Genomic DNA, 17,602 nt, shown 5'->3' with positions numbered 1-17,602 from the left:
AGGGTTTCATCAGAAAAACACCTGTTTTTATGTCGTCCATTTTTCACCGTTTTATATATCTCTTTGTATTTGTTTTTTCTTTTGCTACAACATTATCACTCTTGTTATCCGCCTATTAATTCATCGTACCATCATCGTGAACCTAATGATAAAGTATACCGCTGCAAGCGCGTTATCGCCCGTATTATTTCTATCAAGGATTTCGCTTTGCTCCCGCCAACAAAGTATTTTACACTCAACATACACAACTATACTGCCAGCTCCTACGAGTATCAGTCATCATTCCGTCGGCGAATAAAGACAGCTATCCAAAATTGGCAGCATCCATCAGTGCGTGGGCAAAAGGCGCGCTTATATCCGTTGCAGATGTACACATCTTTATCTCAGTCTAAGCATTCGCTCTACATTTGGCGCAAGCCATTTATCTTCGACACGTGCATAGTACCATGTAATATGTTCACCATAGTTCCGCATATATTATTTACATTCGTAGTAAGGATACAATGAGAGTACGTAACGTTCGATAATTTCAAGCGCGCACTGATTTACGCGTATTGTTATTATTGTTTTTTTTTTTTAACTTTTTACTAGTCCTTGTCGGGGACATCCTCAAATTAATTGTTCGCGTTTGCAAGACTAGGACGTGATATTAATGAAGTTAAATAGCTTTCCCCTTGTAGCATAACTCTCTAACGAAAAAATATAGGGAAAGGAAACGCGAGAACTTATTTTGCACGTCGCCAACGAAATTGCTACTCTCAGCCATGCGGCATACATAAGAAAACTAAAATTCTACTCTAATCTGCAACCTAAAAAGACTGAATCCAGTGGGAGCTATTAGCAGAAGCAAGTGCAACAACATAATCAATAACACAAATTAATCTTTGGAATATACTACCACTTGTTCGAACATTATTCCTACCCACAGTTCCGTATCCTACTCTCCCAGCATAGTCTGGCATTGGTTACAAGTTGCAACAATGACTGGATGGAAGATACTCTTACCCGACTATTAACAGTGTACAGTGCAGAGTTCCAATGTTTGCCCTTTGGCAAGTTACTGCATGAACCTGATTAGCATCATTCTCGTTCGGTTCATAATAACAGCAACAGAACCGTCCTCTACCTATCGGCTTTTCAGCAAATTTGACAGCGAACGAATGTGCGTGACCAGCTCCGAGTCCATCTTGTACGCCTCCTCGTTTATAAGCCGGCGAAGATCGGACAAACTCGGCATGTGATCGATGTCCTTGATATTGAGCAGCTTTTGGAACACCTCCGTCCAGACATGCTTTTTTAAATATCTAAAATCGAATAACCAGCAAATAGTTAGGTAACTCGTACTAACGGTGACTACCGTACACTCACCTCGGCAGTTTCTGCTTGATGTCCCAACCACACTCGTACTTCTTCACCAGCTGCATGTACTCGCCAAATAACATCACGTGAATTGTACCGGCCACACAGAACAGATCCGTCTGAAATGACCACGGACGGCCCTCCTGCATTTCTATGCATGTGAATCCGTCGGTCTGGATAACCTGGATAGCAAAGATTGAATTGGCATTACAGGACTGCCACTACTTAATTACAAACTTCATTCTCAACCTTTTTGAACTGATGCTTGGCTTCGAAAAAGTTCATATCAATGGCACAGCCGAAGTCGATAAGTCGTAGCGTAGGCTCCTCCAAATCTCGGGATGGACTGACCGAAAAATAAACAAAAAAAACACATTAACAATGACAAGAAACGACGAAAAGCGGAGCCACGATGGGGGAAACTTACATTTTCATCAACAAGAAATTATCCGGCTTAATATCTGCATGAATAATGTTGCAACCGTGCAGATATTCCACAATCGACAGTATCTGGCAGCTGAAGTGCATCACGAGAGATTCATGCATCACCTTTTACAATAAATAGAGAAAATGGACACCAAAGGAGTGGAGAGAGTTATCAGATATTAGTGCTCGTAGGTCATCGATTGCGCCAATTTCAGGATGTTTACCTTTCTTGTCGCCGCCGTGCGAATCTTATTGTTGATGTCCAGCAAAGAACCGTACTGTGAGAACTCCGATACCAACACGCTTGCATTGGGTGCTATCACCGCCCCACTGATGTCCATGAAGCCAGCCAGCTAAAAAAAAGGATAACGCCAAAGCAGCGATAAATAAAGCGCATCTGCTGGCGGAAACGTAAGGAACATACCATCTTAACATTAGTCAGTCGTTTCTTCACCTCCGTACAGATGTACAGTTCCCACGTGTTGGCTGGCTTTTGGTACTTGATCGCCACAACCGAACCAGTCTGCGTGTTGATCGCTCGAAACACGGATCCGTACGATCCACGGCCCACCTCCTTCTCGATGCTGTACATCGTCCCGCCGAGATTCGTCGTCTGTCCCTTCAGCAGCTTCGGAAGGTTCGTTTCGGTGAGCCGGTAGTTCTCGGTCGGTTCACAGTTGCGTGATGGAAAATCCACCTTCGTCAGGAACGCCCTGCACAGCTCACCGTTGAACGGATCAACGAACGAACGACTCAAATGCGTCTCAATGGTCGCCAGAGCCTTTTCAAATCGACGCTTTTTGGCGTCTTCGTCGTGTTCTCCAGCCTGGAAGAAGCTACTTTCGACCACGGTCGAGTTCATGGAGTCTTCATTTTGGCCGAGATTGGAGAGGTATGTCTCCTGCTTACGAAGGTACCGGAACGATCCTACAGGGGTGGAAGTCTTTGAAAACGCACCACCACCAACAGACGTCTGCGTCCGGCGAGCTGGGGTCGAACAGTTGCTGCCACCGTAATTGAACGGACCATTGCTGTTGTCCCCGGCGAAGGATATATTGCTGAACGAAGTGTTGAACTCCGAATTTGATTGGTAGGACGAATCGTCCTCATCAGGACGAATTATGCGTTTCCTCTCAGCTCTGTTGCCTGCGATGGCTTGTTGTTGTGTTGCTTCCTGGCTTGTGTCCTCCTCGCCGTAATATTCCTCCTCATCGTCGTCGTCATCGTTTCTAACCACCCGGTTGCCTTCAGTATCCCCCTCGCCTTCTTCCTCTTCAGCATCGTAAAACTCGTCCAGCATACCGTCGTCTTCGTCCTCGTCCCCGTAAGTACCGGCAGCAGTGGTCTCGGAATACCTTTTGCTCAAGGTATCCTGCGCATCCGACTCATCATCGTTCGTCTCCTCCACCCTTGGGAAGTCGTCATCCACATCGTACCGATGCTTTCGTCGTTTTTCCTTGTTCGCCGATTTGGAACGTTTCGATTTTTTCTTCTTTTTAGATCCCGCCGTCAGCTCGGCCGACGATTGCACCGAAAGGGACGAATCTTCGTCCTTTTCTCCGCCCGGTCGAGAGAGCGACAGCAGAAGGTTTGCATCTTCCATATGATTGACAACCAGGCGGGAACCGTCCAGTTCCGATGTTGATGGTGGCTTCTTCTTCGAATGCTTTCCTTTCGATGATCTACTCTTGGCTCCTGCATCATTTCCCGCGACTGATCGCCCCTTCGAACGATTTCCATTGTTTTCATCCGTGGCGAGTTTTTTATGCTTTTTCGTAGTATCCGGTAATGCCCGCGTGGTTTCTTGAGTTTCGTACTGCTCTTTCGAACCGGAAGATTGGGAGTAGGAGTATTGGCACGCCGCACCATCGTTCGCTTCCACGAACGGAGTCGAATTGACCCCAGATCCGATAGCAGTCGGCGAATGTTGGTTCGCCGTTGTGTAGGAAGAAGCGAGGCCGGTTTTCTCCTTCTTAAATTTGATCGTAATAGTTTGTTTTCGGCTTGTGCCATTCTCACTTGGCGTGGAAAAGCGTATCGTCGAAGCCTCGATTTGTTCCTCGACATCATCACAGTTGGCGTTGTACTTTCCATGGTTATTATTAATGTTGTATTGATTCTGTTCTTGCTGTACCCGTTGAAGTTCTTGTTGCTGCATATTCAGATGCTGATGATCGTGCTGATGCTGCTGCAACTTATGGTGAGACTGTTGTTGGTACTGCTGCTGCTGTTCTTGATGGATCTGTGCATGTTTCTGTAGCAAATGATGATTTTGATATTCATTTTCTTGCTGCAGTTGTTGCTGATGCTGTTCTATATGTTGTTGTTGTTGCTGTTGCTGATACTGGTAATGAGGCAGATGCTGATGCAGCTGCTGCACCTGTCCCTGCACCATCTGTGCTCTCATCACCCCATTAACAGTCGCCGATTCGAGTGGTTCAGCCACAGCGGTAACATGCTTATAACTATTAGGAGCTGAATGTTGTTTCGATTGATCCTGCGCGTATCCTTGCTGTGCGTTACATTCCGCCACTGCAGTCGCCTGTGCCTTCGCAAGCGACTGCTGCTCCTTCGCGTGACTATACGGGTGATACGAATGATGCTGCTGTAGATGATTCTGCTGTTGCTGATACTGGTGCTGTTGTTTGTGTTGTTCCTGCTGCTGAAACAAGTTTCCTCGATTATGCACCGAATGCTGAGGAACGATTGCGCCAATATGCTGCTGATGTGGGTGATGGTGTTGGGTGCCAGCAGCATTCGCGTACACCTGAGACGTCTGTGGCGTTTGTGGTGTAATGGCGTAAGGAACGTGAGTGATGGGCACTATCGTTTCCTGTTGTCCCACCGGCTGCGCAGGACTATGCGAACCATAGGGAGTCACGACGTTCGTCATGCTCTGATATGTCCGATGGGGAGACGCTTCCTGTTGTGCCCGTACGGTCGGTGCCGTTTGCTGGTTTCCTGTGTAACTGTGATGACTATATCCGTCGTATGGAACATGTTGTTGCTGTTGGTGCTGGTGCGGATGCTGATAGCCTTGTGGCGAATGGAGATGAGAATGTATAGCTTGCGCATACTGTTGTTGCGGATACTGTGGTACTGTTGCCGGAGCTGGGGAATGCGAGTGTGTTGTTGGTACCGGCGAATGATGCTGATGGTGAGTCGCACCGTGAACGGAATGAAGCTGCTGTTGCTGCTGATGGTGGTGTTGATGATGGTTCTGTATTACCGTCGACGATGCGTTTGTGTGCTGATAGTTGTGATTCGAAAGCATCTGTGGAGCTTGTTGCTGGGCCTGGTGTACTATCTGTCCACCAACCGCTGGGTATCCATTGCTATACCCGTGGTAAGGACCGTGAGGTTGCTGCTGTTGTTGATGATAAAAGTTGCTAGTATGCTGAATCGATCCTTGCCGCATTTGATGCGACTGGAAATTATTTGGCTGCTGTTGTGGCGTGTGTCCAGGGGAATTTAAATATTGCTGAGAAGGATACATTCGATGTTGTTGCTGCTGTTGTTGCTGTTGTTGCTGCTGTTGTTGCTGCTGCTCATGCTGTAGCTGTTGTTGCTGTTGGTGGTATTTCATCTGAATCTGTCGCATTTGTTTCTCCTTTTCCAATTGAGCCAACTTTGCCTGCCGTTGAGCCTCTTGCTCTTGCTGTTGAAGCTTACGAGCCTGCCAGCGCTGAGCGAGGATCTCTTCTAGCGAGAACTCCTTCGTGGGTCGCTCAACGTGCAGATCTGGATAAACCAGATGCTTTGGATAACAGCACCGCCGGTTCGGATCGTAGGGCTCCTCCAGGCACAAGGGTACGTCCCATGTTTCATGATTGGATCGCGATTCCCGAACAAAGTTTGGTGGCAACCGAATTTGATCACTATCGACAGCATACTCTTGCTCCGCTGTCGGTTGCGAATTTGGCGATACAGCTGGCTCGGATGACTCTTGGGACGAGTGAACCTCCTCCGCGAGAGGGTATTGGGTTGAGAGATCGGGATCGTCGTAGACGTAGCTCAGCGAAGATGAGATCACGTACGCTGAGTTGTTGAGATTACATTCGATAACGCTTTCCTCTTGGGTTTGGTATTGCGTTGCCACCGACGAATTCGGAACAGGGCCGCCAGCTTCCACTCTGTGTCTTTGCTGTTGCACCAAATCGGACTGTATGCGGGTGTCGTCGGTGGAAACCTGTTGCAGGTTGGTATGGCCAATCGGTGCGGAAACAGAAGAAACAGGTACTGTTGTGCCGATGTCGCTTGGTGCGAACGAATCAGCGTGTTGATATGGCTCATGCTGACCATTGCCCGAATAGTACGTACTATTTGAATGGTTATCCGGCAAATAGTAGCTACTTGATTCTGTGGAAGGTGTCTCGGCAGGCATATGCGCATGGTTCGGCGTCATCAAGTCTTGCTGCCCGGACCGATGCTGATGATAGTAAGCCAGCTGGTGTCTATGTGGCCCTACCACGGCTGTAGACGCTAAAGCCGGACCTTCCTGCACTGCGCCTCCGTTCACGGGAGGAACACTCGCGTCATGATGATGGCCAGCCGGTACCTGATGTATGTAGTTTCCTAGCGCTTCGTGTTTAATTTTTTTCTGCGGTGGACTCAAGGGTGCGACGGGTTGCCTCGGTTCGATCATCGTGTTGGCGGATCGTTTCTTTGCAAGCGAATCATTGTGCTGCCCTCTACCAACATGAGAAAGCCGAAAATTTCTATGCATCTCCTGCAGATCTTCTATCGGCTGTTCTCGCATTTGGCAATGCGTGCCGTTGCTCTTTTTGTACATAATTTGATAGCAACTGGGATTCGACTGTTGCAGCTCCACCTGCAAAACAAAAAAAGTGGCTAAATTATATCCACCTCATATTTGACATCTCAATTCGGTTGATACTTACCAGCTTCATCCTCAGCTTGACCATACGGGTGTCTTGCGAATAACCTTCGTTATCCTGATATAATGACAAGCATCTTTCCAGGATCGGCCGAAGGTTGTTCGATCGATCGAAGGATCGATTTTGCTCGTACCAGCCAACATAGTTAAACCACAGGTCGAGCGGATCGTTTCCACTGTATCCCCGGATCGCATCCTCCCAGGCTTGTTTGTCGGCTTCGAACCGGTGGTTGATAGCCCCACCAACGCCACCAACATCCGCGCCGCTACCCTCGACCATGGTTGGAGACTGCAACGCCGAACCGTGGCCGTGCGGCAGCGGGCGGTGAGGATGCATAGCTATGCCCTATGTCCTAGAAAAGAGGGCTTGATCCTCGACGCAGCTCACCGTCACTTCCAACGTGTGGGCGCGTTACTACCCACTCGCTTGAACACTCACGCGTAACGTTCACGATCGCACTTGACACCCAAACAGTCATGCACGGTTTCCCCAAAGCACGCACCCTTCCGCTCACTCACTCTCGCACGTTTCCCCAAAACCTCCCAGATGGGGATGCTGCTACAGCATTCCAGGTTCAAGATCCCGAAGCGGGTCGGTCGACGGTAGTGCACAATCAAAACAAAAACATTGCTCCCATCGTACACACGTTCAAGGGCACAACACACGGTCCATCGAGTCGGTATTGCACTGGAATCGGCAGGTTGTCAGTTTTTCTTTCGTTTGCCGTCGATGCACGCTGCAGGTAGTAGATTACAGTTGTGCAATTTAGCCCTACCGTGTCGCGGGGCCCAGTCGCTTCGAGCCAAATCACATCGGCTGGCCCTTTTCCCTTCGGTAGTATTGGTCACGAGGCACACGGTGGTTTGCGAAATTGGGGCGCAAAACATATGGGTCCGAGTAGGACCGATGCAGTTTCGATTGGTTTGGTCTTTGTTGCGCTTATCCAACCTTTTGCTCAATTCCTGGAACTGCCGTGGGGAGTGCGGGCCTAAAGGGGGCGGGGGCGATGCGGGGGCAAATTCTTCCGTGGAAAACTCTGGGCGCTACGATGCACGGTCCAAACTTGGAACTACAAAAGTTGACCGCGAACAGGCGATGCGGCTCGCGACGGCCCGCAATACTCCAAAATCACCGAATTGCGGTAGAACTATTGTCTACGTTCCTGTGCGGGGCTACCCAGAGCTTCGAACGAATTCAATAAATGCACGCAACGAAACTCTGCCCATTTGACGGAGGGAGTGAGAAAGATAGAGGCATTTGCTTCAATTCCCGAGCCTTACTGTCAAATGCATGACGCTTTCCAAGGTAAGTAAAATGGATGAACATCCAGAAAATATAATAGAAAACACATTTTTTAATCAATTTATTGTGGATTAATAGTATAAAATAAAATAAAATCAATTCATGGTACCGATAAATAAACCCCTTAAATTTTTAAATCAACAGATAGATTCACCAATTGGATAATATCATTAGTAAAAAAAATATAAATGAAGTAATATACTCGTAAACTGTTCAATCTAGCACAATACCAAATAAAAATCAGATGAATATTCGTGGTAATTACAGCAGTTATAAGATACTACTCGATAGATAGAAATTATTTTTTGTTGAGCCATCCTCATGCCTGAGGATTGGTCAGGAGGACTGTATACATTCGTTAAGTGTTTCAAAAACGAGAGTACAGTTCCTTGTTCTTTAAATCATATAGTGAGATACCAACGACAACAGTGTAATATATTTAAACTTAGATCAATGCAAAATGCTGCTAGGGTAAACGATCGAGTCCTTTTTGCGCAATGGCAGTCACCGTGACATTTCTCCTTGCGCAATGTACGTCGTGTAACGTCAAACATAATTGTCAAAACACATTAGCAAAAAGATAGCAAAAAGTTAGTGATAAAACTGGTACGAGAATACGAAAAGTTATAGAGGCATAGATTTTACACCAAAGTTAAGTGAAAACTAACGTGGAGCGGGGGAAGAACAGGTCTATATTGTTTTTACTAATTCAATAGTATGGTGGCAAATTGAAAACGGTTAAACAGATTTTCACTTTTGGTGAAATCGAGTATTCTTCGTGCTACGATAAAATCAGAAGTGCAACTAATTAGTCCACAGTGAAGGAAAACCTACTCGTTACGAGTTGTTAAGGTAAGTGGGACCGTTCCATCACAGTGTAATGTAATAGAATTTATATTGTATTACCAACATATTAAGCATTTTCTACTTGAAGAAAAAAATGCAACCGTTTGCAATGTGGTGCAATTATGCAATGCAATCGGCGCTAACATATGGATAAGTCCACGATAATGACCATGCGTTGAAATCGAATGTTCGAACCTTTAGCATGAGATGAAATCTCACATCACGATACTGACTGGATTGCATAATGTTTTGAACATGAGCCAACAATCACTTAACAAAGTTTAAATTTAGCATTGTCTGCCCACATCGTGAACCTTAATCGTCAAGCGAATATCTTCAGAATGCTTTCGGAACGGAGACAATTAGGATTGCACGAAAAAAAGATAATCGGTGCTGGGGAATTGCATAAATAGCACGTGACCGTAAGTTATGCTGTCATACATACTATGGGGCGCACGGTACTGACATATTTTGTTTACTGTACTCTCGATGACCTCACTCAAGTCTGTCCTTCATGCAAGAGCATATGTATTGTTAGTTGATAGTTCGCACTCAACTCATATCCTGTTGAAACTAGTTTCTGTCGTCAAGCGATTGACTGTCGGTTGGCCCCGAAATTTACGACCATCTCCCTTTCCGCCCATTCCATCCTTTCGATTGGGGCTGAGATTCTGTCGACAGTAAAATTTTTTGCTTTCACAAGAGAATGACTTTGCAAAACTTTGATGATAATTTAGCTCCATGTGTAAGCGTTCTATGTTTCACTGCAATTAGTTGCTAGAGCCACGCATTCGATACAATTTCTCTTATTAGTTGTAAAATTGCTATCGGAGTGTCCGCCCTAAACAAAAGTCCTCATCTGATGTAATCCATGTCACAAGTAGTTGCGTGCGGTTTACGGCGAGTCGCGATCAAATCAGTGTATCTTGGTCGCTTATCACACGCGGTCTTTCTACGTGACCGGTTCCCGATCGGAAAACCTCAACACATGCAACCAAAAATGGAAAGTTTCGCACTTTTTATTTTATGTACACCAGTTTCGAGGTTTTTTTATTTGTTCATTTCTAGCGGAAATATCCTCTCGAACAGCTCGTAAGCGCTCATACCACTAGAGGAGATCGTAATATCAGAGCTTTGATTTATACTAAGTCATGTTGAGTGAGCAGAAGCTTAAACCGTTTGCACTGGGGTATTAAAAGAGGTGATAGAGAATAATTTTACGGCAGCTTAACTAAACTAAGCGCTAGGCGGTGCCTCGACAAATTTCAAACCCACATTTTTTTCCACCACATACGACCGAAACAACTGATTAGGACACACGGCGCAACGTGCGTTGTACAAAACAAGAAAGAAAAACAACAATAAAATAACGACGACTAATAGCAACGGCTAACACAAGCACGGTGAAACATGCTGGCATTTCGTAATGGTAGATTTAAGTGCTTTATCAATGCCACGCGGTTGTAGCAAAACCGCCACTCGCACTCCGGTTTGGTTTTCGCATTTCCCACCAACTCCCCCCCTCCACCCGGACGGGTCTTAACCCTACCACCACACAAACACTGCCACCAAAGGCCATCAAAAGTGGAAGGGAATCGACTGACCGTACACCGTACCAGACTCGTCCAGTCACGGCAGTACGATTTGAACCTCCAGCCGCGGAAGTGTCGAAGGCGAGATTTCTTTTCCCCACGTGGCGTTTCCATAGCAACAGTGCGTACAAAGTCGCACCAAAAGTAGGTTGTCGTCGGGTTTCGAACGCTTTCGTTTCTATTTCACGTTCTCCTTGTAACGGCCAGGCTTCGCGCTAGTCGAGAAATTTGTTGGCGGGCCCCACCCTGCAAGAGGAGTGCTCGAAGGGAAGATTGGGAAATTCCCGATATTACCCCGACTGTGTACCTGCTCGAAGACAGGTTTTTGACGATCAAGTGTAAGTATCTAAAACAGAGTAGGGTGTGTTTTGCATGTTTGTGTTAAGAACGCTTAGGATAAATTTTTTTTGAAACCAAACACCGCTCATTGTCCATCCGGACACGTTTGGTGTACGGTGATGTAATGCTGTGCCAATGATTAATAACTGTTGGCCGATGTGAACGGTCCTGTGAAGAAGTGAGCAAAAGGTAGACATCGTCAATTAGCAAGCAACTCGATAAGGACTCGACCGATTGGAAAAAGGCATCAAGTCGTTTCAAGTTGAGGTAGCAGCAAACCTATCTAGTGGCCGACCCTGGGTGACTCCTGTCAGACGGTGATAATCCGTGGCGTATTTTTGAAACCTCAAAAGTCTGCAACACGAATCACCTTGCACTGCACTGCTCCGGTGTTTGGAAGATTGCTTCAAATTTCCTTTCCTGCGTTCACAGGGGCGCTTACACCGAGAGGAAAACTATCCCTGAAATCAGGTTCCATATGAAACCTTATCGGTGATCGGTTTTTACTTTGTATAGGCTCAACTCTTTCCACATCTAAGTCTTGAGACAAACACAGGCTTTTGAAGAAATAAGAAAAATTCAGAATTTTCTCATAAGAAGCCCCCACTTTTTTGATCCTGTTCCATAGCTGACTACGCTAAGGAAACTACATCTCAAAAGCATTGCAGCTATAAGCATATAGTTCTCATATCTCCTTATTCCATCGCTGACCTTGGCGTTTAAAGAGACATCCGTCGTCCGGTCTAGAGTAGAACATGCCTCTTTAGTGTAGTGCCGTCCGATCAAACGCCTTGAAGTGCATGACTTGGCAAATCGCACGAGTAATCATTCATGGGCATTCTTTTTTTTCTGCTTCTTCCCCGCTGAATCGCAAAACTGGAAATCACAAACATTTGTTTTTTTTTACGGTCCACTTATCTATTCACTGCCCAGCGCCGAAGGCAATCGCGCGCGAGAGAGGTGATTTGACAAAATAGCACTTCTCGCTTGCGGAAATATGCGTCGAAAAAACAAAACAGGGACTACTTTCGATCATGAAATGCATCCATTGATCTCCGTTCGATCACTCAACCTACTGATCATTTCGGTTTCATTGAGCTGCCACTGTTTTGCGAACAAGCGACCTGCCTCTTCTCGTTTGGGAAGCAAATAAACACGGAGTATACTAAACTGCCAATCAATTTGTGCGCCATTAGAAACGACATCTTTCTTCCGTTGACTTTGACGCATATTTTGGGCATACTGTTCTTTGTACAGGTGTAATTCATACACCCCGGGACCTTTGGGGACCCCTTTTGTGTGTCTTATCGTCCGGGTGGATAAAGTTTTTACGACCTACCAGCGACTGCCGTGGCACGAATACCGATTGTGCAGTTCGATAAGAGACATTAGCTATTGACATGAAACCAACAAACTTGTGCTTCTTCGCGTGGAATTAATCACCGATCCCGAGTGGTGGAGGTGAAGCAAAAAAAAAGCAATTTAAAATTCATCATCACGCTCACCTCTGGCGAACTGAACCTTTAAACCTCCCGGCGTGACCTCGTCCAGTTTCTCCACTCCAACCGGCGCTTCCAACGTGGCGCGCATGTGGTGGATCCTTTTCCCTTGCAGCTCTCGCAGATACTCTTGCGCCACTCTGCACCTTATCGTCCTGCCGGTGAAGGTGAATTTTTCCACCACAAACCAGGCCCTGCCGTAACCAGACCAGATTAAGCCCTATCAGGACCAGATTAAGGAGCATCCCTCCGAGCACGAGAATCGCCGTCGAAATCCGGGAAAAACAAAAACCTTCCAAAAGAGCGGCTCTCTCACACAGCAGCAAGATTGTGATCCTCGCAACGGAGCAACGGACTCCCTTCGATACGTTCGGCTTACGTTGGCCGCCTGTGGCACGGGGTGGTGTATAAAAAGGGCCGCCACGCCGTACGGTGAACCACACAGTTGCCGATCTCGTGCGCGGATCGAGGATCTAGTGCTGTATGTGCCGCTGGGTTTTCCATCAGTTCGAGAGTGTGTGTTGTGTCCGACCGTTGAAACGCGGACCCCCGTTTGGTTGTGGCACCGTTTTAGTGTCCGTATTGATCCATTTGCCAACCAAGTAGTCGGAGTGGGTAGCAAGTTCGCGTCTAGACCGTTGGTGCTCTCGTGCACGGTTTCGAAAGTTTCTGAGCCCTCCAGATACCCGGGGGGAAGTTGGTGGGGACAAATTGGCCTGCGCCTTCGTGACTTCGTGGTCACCGGAGGGTGCACAAGGGTGTGGGATAAGACTCGTTTCGAACGGACGTTGTGCGATAGATTTTCAACTCACTTCAGTAGGTCGAGCTGTTCCACGGGTTTGTGAGAGTGTTGTTAGGTGTAGCGAAGTTGCACAAAACAAGGATCTATCGGCTGGGACGTGCCTATTCGAATTTTCACCATAAGGCCAGACATCCTGACGTCCTCAAAATGATACAGGTTCGTGAGAACTCGCTGTGGTGGTTCTTTTTTGTTTCTTTATTTAATTCTTTGCTCCTAAAGTATGTGGCGAGTATACAGGCAAACGGAAGGCCTTTTAAGGCTGGAATTTATTATACAAGAATGAATAATCATCGCGTGAGTTGGGGTTCTTCAAGTAGGGTTAATTTGATCGATTTTTAATTTTGATCGTCGTTGTACCTATTTACGTTTGATGTTGATCCTCATGGAGTCTTCAAAGCCGTTACCGTCGGTTGGGGCAAAACAAAAAAACCACAGCAAATAAATGAAAGTCTTTGAATTGTCCCTCTGTCACCCCCACGTTGCGAGACAGAGCCCTGTGGTTGGTTATTCTCAAAACGAAAGGGGGTTTGTGGAGGGCCATAAGGGCTCCCCTACCTGTTGTCTGGCGTCTCCATCCCACCTCACGTGACGTGCGCGACAGCGCGGTCGCAAAAAAAGGGTGCTTTTCTTTTCTGCCCCCACAACCCCGACCAAGCCATTTGCAATTCGAATGTTTTGCTTGGCTTTTGCTCAACCGCAATGAATTTCGCGATAAATGTGCGCACCGTTGGAGGTCATTTTTAAGCGATTTGTGTGGTACGATTTTAGAACGAACGTTGAACGCTGGAACGTGGAAGGGGCAGCTGAAAGTTGGCGTTTGAAAATTAATTTTTGTTTTTCCCCATTCCCATTTGCAGCTCTTCAACCTCAACACCTCGCTGTTCGTTGCGCGCACGGTAAGCAGCATTAAGAAGATGCCTTGCCCGTTCCTGACCCGTCTCAGCACGAACTACGTGCGCCATTATGCTCCGGTCCTGCTGAAGACCTACGGTGCCCAGTGTCCGGTGGTGCAACGCACGATTTCCACCCTGCAGGGTTCGCAAGCTGCTGGCACGGGTGGTGTAACGGCCGCCACCGAACCGGTCACACCGAAAAAGGAGTCCACGAACGAGACGAACACGGTGCAATCACGCCGCAACCTGAGCTCACTTCAGCAACCGAAGCCGGAAACTACTGGCTTGGCCGCCGAGGAGCAGCACGTGGGTGGGAAAAAGTGTCCCTTCCTGAGTACGGCGGCCCCGCACGTAAAGGAACTCGGGGTGGAAAGCGTGGAGATGCCGGTGGAGCGCAAGTTCCAGTACGAGGACTTCTTCCACGAGCAGATCCTGCGCAAGAAGCAGGACCACTCGTACCGGGTATTCAAGAAGGTGAACCGGTTGGCAGCCGAGGGCCAGTTTCCGCGTGCCCTCGAGTACTCGTGGGGCGAGAAACCGATTACGGTGTGGTGCTCGAACGATTACCTTGGCATGTCGTGCCATCCGGAGGTGAAACGTGCCGTGGCGGAGGCACTCGAGCGGTACGGTACGGGTGCCGGCGGTACGCGCAACATCTCCGGCAACTCGATGAACCACGAGAACCTGGAACGGCGGTTGGCGGAGTTGCACCAGAAGGAGAGCGCTCTCCTGTTCACGTCCTGCTTCGTGGCGAACGATTCGACGTTGTTCACGCTGGCGAAGGCACTGCCCGGGTGTCACATCTTTTCCGACGCCGGCAATCACGCCTCGATGATCCAGGGCATCCGGAACAGTGGCGTGCCGAAGCACATCTTCCGGCACAATGATCCGCGCCATCTGCGGGAGTTGCTGGAGCGCGTGGATCGATCGCTACCGAAGATCGTTGCATTTGAGACGGTCCATTCCATGACGGGTGCGGTCTGTCCGCTTGAGGAGCTGTGTGACATCGCGCACGAGTACGGTGCGCTTACGTTCGTGGACGAGGTGCACGCGGTTGGGTTGTACGGGGAGCACGGTGCCGGTATCGGGGAGCGCGAGGATCAGCTGCACAACATGGACATCATCTCGGGTACGCTTGGGAAGGCGTTCGGGAATGTTGGCGGGTACATTGCCGGTACGGCGCTGCTGGTGGACATGATCCGCTCGTATGCGGCCGGGTTCATCTTTACCACATCGCTGCCACCGACGGTGCTGTGCGGGGCGTTGAAGGCGGTCGAGATCCTGGCGTCGGAGGAAGGCCGTCAGTTGCGAGCGCGTCATCAGGAGAATGTGCGTTATTTGCGCACGCGGTTGCAGCAGGAAGGTTTCCCGGTGGAGCATACGCCCAGCCACATCATTCCGGTGAAGATTGGCAATCCGCGCCAGTGCACGGAGGTGTCGGACAGGATGATCCAGCGCTTTGGGCATTACGTGCAGGCGATCAACTACCCGACGGTGGCACGGGGTGAGGAGAAGCTGCGGTTGGCTCCGACACCGCACCACACGCGCCCCATGATCGATGAGATGGTGCGGGACATGAAGGTGGTGTGGCAGGATCTGGGCATGCCGCTGGATGGCCAGCAGTGTCCGGAGGAGTGCGCCTTTTGCCGGAAACCGTTGCTGTTCGATCGGTTCGAGGCGCGCACGAAGATCGCGGCCGGATGTGCGAGTGAGTCGATCTGCCAGATACCGAACTGCCCGCAGATTGCTGCCATGGCAAACTGAGCTGCCTGAGAACATCATTCGGCACCGTAAATTGAAATCCGTTTCCTCCCCCCCTCGGCCCAACGGCGGCAACATATCGAGCGAGACAGCAAAAAAAACTAGTAGTATTTGGTAATCCTCCGCTTTATAGGCCGCTTTGAGCAACCATTGAGCGTTGATTTGTTGTATTAGAAAATCTGTTGTTTCTTCGGTGGCAGTGCAGGGCATTTCAGGTCCACTTTCTTTTTTTGGTCTCTTAAGGCTTTTTCTCCTCGCCTTTCCGGCTTCCCTTGCATTCCTCCAGTCGTAGTTACTGAAATTGTTATTTGGTGTTTAAGTTTTAAATCGGCTTTACAGCGACTATCGGGCACGCGATAGCTATTGGTTGGTAATACGACGCGGGTTAAAATCATTTGCAAGCATTGCACGTATTCGTCGATATGTTGTTGACAATAATACTATTATAGATCAAATGTCTATTCCACAAAATACAAACGTATATTCTCGTCTACCAATAAATGTGTACACATTGCATAGGAAAAAAAAACTCCGCGAATTTTCTGTTAACTCCGAAAGGTATTTTTCAAAAACCACACCATCCGAAACCACAGTAGTGATAACTATGAGTGGCAGCATTGATTGTTACAAAACTCATATACATCTCTGAGACATGGTCTCTAATCAAAGCTGATGATACACCCTCAGAAAGGGTTTGGGGCTCAATGTATCTGGAAGGACAATGAAGGACACGTTCCAAGAACAGGCTCTATGAACTTTACGATAATATCCTCACTGTGGTGTAGTGACTTAGCTTTGCCAGGATCCGGTAGGCTAATCATGTATTTACAATATTATTTTATGACTATGGTAAATATAGGATAAAAATATGTTTTAAAATACAAAAGACAAATTTCATCCAAAATTTTACACATATGCTTCTTCTCATTCAATAGCATACTTTAGCCCCAAAAAGCATCGTACCGCAAGCACACGAATCGAAAGACCTTGCGGCGCGCCGTTGAGCGGAAAAGATTTTCAACGTCAAATTTTGCTATCCAAAACCGACCATAATACCAGGAGAACATGACTCAAAAGGGCTACATCTCGCCTGGTTCCCATACACTATCAGTGCTCTCCCTCCAATGTTATTGTCACTCTTTCTAGCGCGTTCTTCACGGTTGATCGTATGCTATCTTTTACGCTATCGATCGCTCAACGTTCTCAACGCACTGCCGAATCTTTGTGGTCACAAGTCAGCAAATCATAATCGGGTTAAAAATTATTTAGTTGCATATGCAAGTTTGTTTTTGAAAACAAAATAATGAATAAAATTTAATGCTTTTAGTTTCTAAGATATAATTCCATGTTCCGCATAGCACTGAGTGGCTTTGTTTTACGCAACCAAATGAAATTAAAGTGATGAATAAAAACGATGTCTGTTTATCACACATTCCTCCTTAGTATGCAATGGTCGATTAGTCTAATCATGTCCCCATATTCTGGAAGGAGAGAAAGTACCATTAATCTCGTTTTGATTCGAATCTTGTTCCACCCTCGAACACGTGTTAGCCGTGTTCTTTCAAGCGTACTTGCTTAAAATAAGCATTTTTAAATGTTTTTAGGTGCCTTCGCAGTGGCTGATTTTCTCGCGCAGATTTAATCTGCACACTTGCTGATGGTTCTGCGATATTCGTGAGGATTTTAAGACCATGGATAATGATATTAACAGGATACCCTGCAGCAAAAAGAGTGCAAGCGTTCGAGCATATGATTGTACTGTCCCTTCACTAATCAGCTAGTATCTATTGCACCGATAAGCCAAACAACTATTCTTTTAATGATTTTCAGCACATTCTAGCGCATTTAAAGAAAAACGTGTTGACTTATTAACATAAATAAGTTA

The 17,602-nt window shown here is 47.3% G+C and overlaps 2 protein-coding genes across 2 annotated transcripts; one reads left to right on the top strand and one right to left on the bottom strand.

Moving 5' to 3' along the window:
* Nucleotides 1-827: 827 nt before the first annotated feature.
* LOC128721630 (la-related protein Larp4B) lies at nucleotides 828-7,019 on the bottom strand. Its single transcript, XM_053815405.1, has 10 exons — nucleotides 6,687-7,019; nucleotides 5,105-6,616; nucleotides 4,166-5,074; nucleotides 3,652-4,039; nucleotides 2,210-3,606; nucleotides 2,010-2,138; nucleotides 1,787-1,908; nucleotides 1,609-1,705; nucleotides 1,369-1,541; nucleotides 828-1,304 (listed from the first exon to the last, which is right to left on the bottom strand). The coding sequence occupies exons 1-10, from the start codon at nucleotides 7,017-7,019 to the stop codon at nucleotides 1,127-1,129; spliced, it is 5,238 nt and encodes a 1,745-aa protein (XP_053671380.1). The 3' UTR covers nucleotides 828-1,126.
* Nucleotides 7,020-13,206: 6,187 nt separating this feature from the next.
* LOC128730506 (5-aminolevulinate synthase, erythroid-specific, mitochondrial) lies at nucleotides 13,207-16,221 on the top strand. The gene is made up of 2 exons (XM_053823555.1): nucleotides 13,207-13,219; nucleotides 13,921-16,221. The coding sequence occupies exons 1-2, from the start codon at nucleotides 13,211-13,213 to the stop codon at nucleotides 15,718-15,720; spliced, it is 1,809 nt and encodes a 602-aa protein (XP_053679530.1). The 5' UTR covers nucleotides 13,207-13,210; the 3' UTR covers nucleotides 15,721-16,221.
* Nucleotides 16,222-17,602: the final 1,381 nt, after the last annotated feature.

This window comes from Anopheles nili, chromosome 2 (genome assembly GCF_943737925.1).
Source record: "Anopheles nili chromosome 2, idAnoNiliSN_F5_01, whole genome shotgun sequence".
Lineage (NCBI taxonomy): Eukaryota > Metazoa > Arthropoda > Insecta > Diptera > Culicidae > Anopheles > Anopheles nili.
The sequence above is the reverse complement of the archived record's forward strand: the minus strand, read 5'-3'. Positions and strand labels throughout refer to the sequence as shown.